We start from the raw sequence: 7,033 nt of genomic DNA, 5'->3' as shown, positions 1-7,033 counted from the left end.
GTAGTTAAATATTCGTTGCCCATGGTCCAGATTTCGGAAGGGGTATGGCTTCATTAGGTCGGTTCGGAGAGGGAATGCTTCATCACCAACAAATGTATAGGGCAAAGATATGTTACTCCCTGGGAGTGGCTCTGGACGGGGGACATTCAGTAGATCTCTGTCCATGGCAGCTCGGAGGTCTGACTGGCCAAATATTCCTCCATCTGACACTCTTCCTTGTACGCCAACATTTGCATAAATAAATTTGTAGTCGGCGTCGACTACTGCCATGAGTACAACTGAAAATCTTGATTTGTAGTTGTGGTAAGTACTTCCAGAGTTTGCAGGTGGCTGGATGTAGATGTGCTTTCCATCTATGGCACCTAAGCAATTAGGAAATTGCCACTTGTTTTGAAACCTCATTGCCACCTCTCTCCATTCTGTCTCCGTTGTAGGAGTCTGAAAAGATAAACAGCATATATAATTAATACATGTAATGTTCTCACATTTTTACAAAAGTCATAAAATGTTTTGTTTTTTTAAATCATTAAAATTAATATAATTTAGAAATCCATTATCTACTCTGGTTTTGACTCTGTGGTTAAAACAGTTGTTTTTGATATAGTACCTGTAAAGGCTGTGTCCACCTACTGTTGTGAAATGTACATCTGTCTGTTATTTAAATCAAATAAATGCCTTGCCTTTAAATGATCATCAAATGGCTTACCTTTAAATGATCATCCTTTAAGACGTCATACAAGGCTTGACACGTCTCCATTACTATCTCACTGATAGTACTACGACCGATCCGGTACTGGAAGCTCAGAGATCTAAACGTCTCTCCTGTGGAGGGGAGCATGTGTATAATTTGTATAATACACCATGGCCTACTTTCACAGGCGGTTTAGATTAAACCAGGATTAGGCGTTACATTTACTAGGACATTTAAGTAGCTTTTATAATCTTAAATGTAAAAACATTACTGGTGTGCATCTTGAGACAAAACAATGGCATTGACATTTTAAGATAAGTCAGTGCAAGTTACTTTCAGTTAAAAACGGCTCAAACATGCATTTCAGTCAGACACTAGTTTAAGCCTTGTCTGTGAAGCTAGGGGTATATGATTTTTAAAATGTACTTTTTACCAGTAGCAAGGAATCTTAGTGTTAGTGACAGGCGCATTCTTGCACTGATGGCTCTTCTTAATTTTGTGTCCCTTCTTTGGATGAATGGTGTAACTTTGTCAAGCAAGTAGCTGAAATCCTCCACATCCATCCTGAGCAGATCACGGAAACCCTTTTTGTCACTGTCCTACAGTGTAAAGAAGAAAAGAAAAAAAACATATTGGAAAGTCAATTTTGTTTTTTGTTTTAATCTAAAGCAATGTTTAACTTTTTTTAAGCATATGATGGAGTTATGAATCAATCAAAGGCATTAAACCATTGAACTGAGATATTTTTTTTTGTTAGAGGCTCAATTTACCCTATATGTGACTAATGTACATAACAAACAAATTGTACTTCTGTACATTAGAAGTGTTAAATTACATTGGTGATCATTAAAAAAACATTGTAGTTGTATATTGCTTTAATGTAAGCTTAATAGATTTTTATAAATACGTTGTGGCAAGCTTTTACTACTGGCTAATAACAAAATATTTAATATGAAAAGAACGATATTTTACCTCAAGTTCTCTTTGGAGGATTGACAGCCCATACTGTCCTCTTCCGGCAAGCCAGGAACGTGTCCATTTTCGGTGTTTTTTTCTTTTTTTGCGCTTTTCTACACATAATACAGCCAGTACAAAACACGCCGCTTCAGTCATTGTTACTGTTTACGCTCTTGTTTCTCACGCGCGTCGTGACAACAAGCGACGATTGGTCGCGTAGCAACGTGTAGTCTGACATGTTTCAAGTCCAAGACACGACAAGATTTTTGGAGTCAAAATCGTGTAATCTGACACAGTGACTATCGTAACAGACAAAAAAATCGTGTAGTCTGAACCAGGCATTAAAGGTGAAGGAACCCATTTTACTTCCTGTTCCATTACCAGAGTTTGCTCAGGGTCTACCACTGTGGAACCACTTTGAATTGAGACGGCCGAGACCCAAATTGGATTCTGTAGCCCTTTTTCTACAGTCTGCAGGAGCCATTTTGACACATTAGGCAGAAGTTCCCATGCTGTTAGATGGTCTACTAAGGGAACCAGTCTCTTAACCAGTCTCTGGCCTCTGGTGTAATCTAAGTAGTGAGCTCAGTGCCCTGAAGCGAATTGACAGGAAACAACCGACCTGACTGCTCTAGGATCCTCGGAGGAGGATGAGAGCATCCTAGTGATGTAATGTCTTGTGGCAGACACTGAGACATAAGCTTGCTGGAAACCTCTGTGCCCCGAAACACAGATGGTGGTGGGTATAGCAGAACGGCCTCTTAAGGGCACTTAGGAGGAATGGGCATCATATGCTGAGGTGTGTACCATTCCACCCTGGAAGGGCTTGGAGGGGCCACTGTTGTAAGGACTTCCACTGCCTGTATCATGGCTCCTATAGAATCTGACGAAAGCTCCTCTGTGTACTCTGGCATGGTTCTCTCCGAGACTGTGGTCAGCCTGGATAATGCGTCAGTGTCAATGTTTTCCTTCCTTGGTCGATACAGAATAGTGAAGTGGAAATCAGCAAGCTCCACAACCCATCGCCAGCCTGTTGCATTCAACTTGGCGGATGTCAAAACGTAGGTAAGGGGATTATTGTCACTGTACATTGTAAATGTGGGCGCATAGTGAAGGTAATCCCTAAATTTCTCTGTGATAGCCCATTTGAGAGCCAAGAATTCCAATTTTCCACTGTGCATATGGTAATTCTGTTCTGCTGCTGTCAATGTTCTTGATCCATAGGCAATCAATCTTAATTTTCCATCTTGATGTTGATACAGGACAGCTCCCAGTCCCAGGTTTGATGCGTCGGTGTGCAGTACAAAGGGCTTGGTAAAGTCTGGGAACCCCAGCACAGGTGGCTTTACTAAACAATCAATCAGTTTTTTGAGCGTTTCCTGATGTTGCTCCGTCCACTCAATCAGCTGACTTAATGGAACCACATGAACCACAAGTCCCTCTTTTCCCTTTACCTTTTGTTTGTACCTTGTTTTTGTCATTTTTCAGCAGATCATACAGGGGGCAAGCAATCCTCGAGAAGTCTTTCATGTAAGACCGGTAGTAACATAACAAGCCTAAGATCTTCCTCAATTCTCCAACTGTGGTGGGTCTCTTGTCCTTCATTGCTGTCACTGCTACAGTATCTGCTGGATCAATCCTGCTCCCTTCCTTCGAAACTATCCTTCCCAAGTAGCGGACCTCATCTTTGAACAACTCACATTTTTTTGGCTTCAATTTCACTCCTTGCGACTGCAACCTCTGTAAGACTTTCCTTACCACCTCAACATGCTCGTCAAAGGATTTTGTGAAGACTAAGATATTGTCCAGGTAAGGTACACTAATGTCATCTCTTAGTCCTTCCAAGCATACTTCCATGAACTGCTGGAATGCAGCAGGCGCATTCATGAGCCTGAAGGGGATACGGACCCATTCATATAACCCCCATGGTGTACTAAAGGCTGTCAATGGCCTGCTTTCTGGTGACATAAAACCTTGATGGTATGCCTTCCCTTGGTCTTTCCTCCCAAGCCATCCAGTATGTCCTGTACTCTTGGAATTGGTTGGCGGTCAGGCACTGTTTTCCGGTTGAGGTCCCTGAAATCAATGCACAATCTCAGACTGCCATCTTTTTTTCTGACACACACAATCGAGTATGAATAAGGCAAATGAGATTTTTCAATCCACCCCTGAGTGATCAAATCATGAAGATAGTCTTTCATTTCTTTAATTTCTTACATAACTGATGTTAAACTGTAGGTCTTTGACACACCCGATGTCCTCGTCTGATTTTGAAAGGGAATGACATTCCTCTCGCAGCATTTGTCTTACTCTCTGTTTCTGTTCCAGAGACAAATGACTCGCGTCCACAGGTGGGTCCCACACACCTTCACTGTTAGCGTCACACTCACTTGTTGGCTTCACACTTTCATTAACACAAGCTGTCGTTACATAAGCTGATGCTGTCGCTGGTAACACTGACTTAATTGTTTGTACTGTCCCAAGTTCTGTCTTTCCCACCAGGAGGATGTCGTGGTCGGTCACATTCTGGACACTGATTTGGATCACAGGTCGGCTGCCCTTTTTCAGAGTCAAGAGTATTTCAAGGGGTTCCAGTCCATCAGGGTACTGTGGATTGACAGATGGTTCAAACAACATGACACTATCCTGCTTCGTACATGGCGCTTTTACTTGACACTTGACTTGCATGATAGCATGTTTTGGCACATTGACATGGTATTTTGTCAGCTTAACAAAATACTCGCTTGAACTCTCAGCAGTCACCAAGTTAATGAAGGTTCGGATTTTACTTCTCCTCAAACTTGGAAAGGCACATCTAACAGTCTTGTTCAAGAGCCCTTTGCTCACATCACTCTGCCCACTTGCTTCACTCTGTTCATTACCTGCTCAATTATGTTGTAACCAATGATCGGCTTGGATAACTGCTGGCCTTTTAGAACGAGTACAGGAATGACTAATCCTTTCATTTTGTTTGCAGGAGGAGCCAAGATGAACATGATTTCAACCCATCCTTCATAGGGTACGTTGGAAACATTGGCTGCAACAAGATTCAAGTTGTCTGTGGCCTCTGTCGCATCGGAAGCATCTCGTACCTTTACTCCAGGTACTGATCCTCCCACTGTCGATCTACAATGCACATTTGGGATCCTGTGTCCCACAATGCCTCTGTTTTGTGTCCGTTCAGATAACATGTCAATAAGCACTGTTTACCGACCAGTGAAGTCACAGGAGAATGTTTGTTGACTTGACACTTAGAAATTAAATTACACTCAAAGGGGATGATCTCTGGCTGTATTTCAACTAGGGCTGGGCGATATATCGCATGCGATTGTCACGCGCATTTCGTCAGTAAAGCCGGTTCCCTGATTGCCGCTAAATCGCCATCACCTGCTTTCAAATGGAGCGCCATTTAATAAACAGAGCCGTAGTTCACTGATAAGCTACGCAATATCGCGTTCATTATCGAAGGCGATTCATCTGCGATAATGAATGCGATATTGCGTAGCTTATCAGTGATCTACGGCTCTGTCTATTAAATGCCGCTCCATTTAAAAGCAGGTGATGGCGATTTAGCGGCAATCAGGGAACCGGCTTTACTGACGAAATGCGCGTGACAATTGCATGCGATATATCGCCCAGCCCTAATTTCAACACTTTTAAAACACTGATTTGGATGTGGAGGGGACAATTTCACTTGCTGGGTTACTCCCTGTCCCGCGGTGGCAACCCGTCCCTGTTTAACTGAACTCTACTCTGTGACCAGGTCCCTCTCCTTTTGCAACCCGCCAGGAAGAGATCATTGCTGCCACAGCGGCAACAATGGGTGCACAGCTCAGTGGATCTTGCTTGCTGACAATGAAAACAATGTCTTACCCTTGAGGGGCGTGGCTGTTGGTACGGCTGGAAATATTGGGGCTGCGGCATTGTTAGGTATGGCTGTGACTCTGCGTGAAACTGTTGCGGATAGAACCCTTGAGCTGCATAATGAGATGACTGGGATGGCTGGACATACTGCACTGGCATTGGACTCACCCGTCGTTGATATGGTTGTGGTGTGAAATGAGGAGCTTGAAATGGATACTGCTGTTGTTCACCTCCATTTTGATTTGACCTCCAGACCTGGTTTTGTGGCACCTGATTCCCTTCTGAGATGGACCGATGGGCTGCTCTTAGAGGTAAGACATCACTGTTGACAGTACAGCAATTGTTGCGGCAGAGGTGAAGGTTGCTGCATTGATTCCTTTATCTGCATGACTTCTTCATTTAAACTTTTCAACTGTGACATCAAATCAAATTTTAGCTGTTTTTGCTTGCTTTTTGACTGCAGAGTTGGTTCACTTAACTGAGTAACATTCACATTGGCACTTCGTTCACTCTTTCTTTTACTCTGTCTCTCAGCCTCGTGGGAGCATGCTACATTCAACCTTTCCAGCAGTGTACCATCTTTGATTGTGATGTCTGTCAGGTACGGTTGGAGATCACCCTGGATACTGTCATTTTGTAGACCTGTTAACACAGTGTGAAGAAACATATTCTGTACAAGTGCTGGGTCGTATTTCAAACCTGACTAGTCTTCTTGTGAGGCAAAGAAAATTTTCTGCCTCAAGTCAAGCACACGTATGAGGAATCTTTGGGGTGTTTCTTTTGCACGTTGTGACTCTGCAGTCAGCTGTTTATATAACTCCGTTGCATTCTTTTCTTGGTAATGGGAATGAAGGATTTGTCTCAACATTGGTAGAATCAAATCTGTCTTTCCTTCCAAGTAGCTACATAATTGAAGGCCTGGTGTAATGGCCCGAATAACTGCATCAAAAAGGTTAATCTGTCTCTTTGGCCAGGCTCTCCGATAAAACCTGAAATATTAAACTCCCTGTGCCATAGAGCCGGTATCATTTGTCCCTGTGGGGGCAGCGAAGAATTATCTGCTACACTGTCTGCTGATGCTGGTACCGATCTTGTGCTCTGTGGAACAGGCGAATTTGTTTGCGCAGCGGGGAGCAAATCAGTTGTGTGCTAATTTTCTCCTATTTGTCTTTGTACTATATTTTCTCTTTCCCCTAGCTGTCTCTGGGCTGGGTTTTGCTCAATCACATTTACATCAGTTAATGTCATTTCACTCATTTTCTCATTTATGGCTAGTAGTTCCGCCATGCCTCCATCCTCAAGTTCCTCTAGCTCCTTTCATAGCAGATAACTACTTCGAAGACTGACTAGGGAAAGGCGTGTGACATTAACTTATATATAAACTTCAAGGAACTGGCCCAGTTCAATTAATTTTCCTCTGGGCAATGTACACAGTCTCTCACCGATTTCTTCCTGAAGGCTGTGTAAAGCATCCATCTTTACTGTGGTGTTGCACAGTTTCGTGTGTAAACTGACTTATCT

General features: G+C 42.9%; 1 protein-coding gene across 1 annotated transcript in view; it reads right to left on the bottom strand.

The window, feature by feature from the left end:
• Positions 1 to 1,973, bottom strand: part of LOC125265133 (protein ALP1-like) — a 2,841-nt gene extending 868 nt beyond the window's left edge. Inside the window, exons 1-4 of the mRNA XM_048185170.1 lie at positions 1,664 to 1,973; positions 1,125 to 1,290; positions 707 to 822; positions 1 to 438 (exon numbers count right to left, since the gene is read on the bottom strand). The exon at positions 1 to 438 is cut by the window's left edge and continues 868 nt beyond it. Coding sequence (XP_048041127.1) covers positions 1 to 438; positions 707 to 822; positions 1,125 to 1,290; positions 1,664 to 1,804 — 861 coding nt within the window. The 5' untranslated portion in view covers positions 1,805 to 1,973. The remainder of the gene's footprint in view (positions 439 to 706; positions 823 to 1,124; positions 1,291 to 1,663) is intronic.
• Positions 1,974 to 7,033: the final 5,060 nt, after the last annotated feature.

Source organism: Megalobrama amblycephala, linkage group LG3, assembly GCF_018812025.1.
Source record: "Megalobrama amblycephala isolate DHTTF-2021 linkage group LG3, ASM1881202v1, whole genome shotgun sequence".
Taxonomy (NCBI): Eukaryota; Metazoa; Chordata; class Actinopteri; order Cypriniformes; family Xenocyprididae; genus Megalobrama; species Megalobrama amblycephala.
This window is presented reverse-complemented; position numbering and strand designations above follow the sequence as displayed.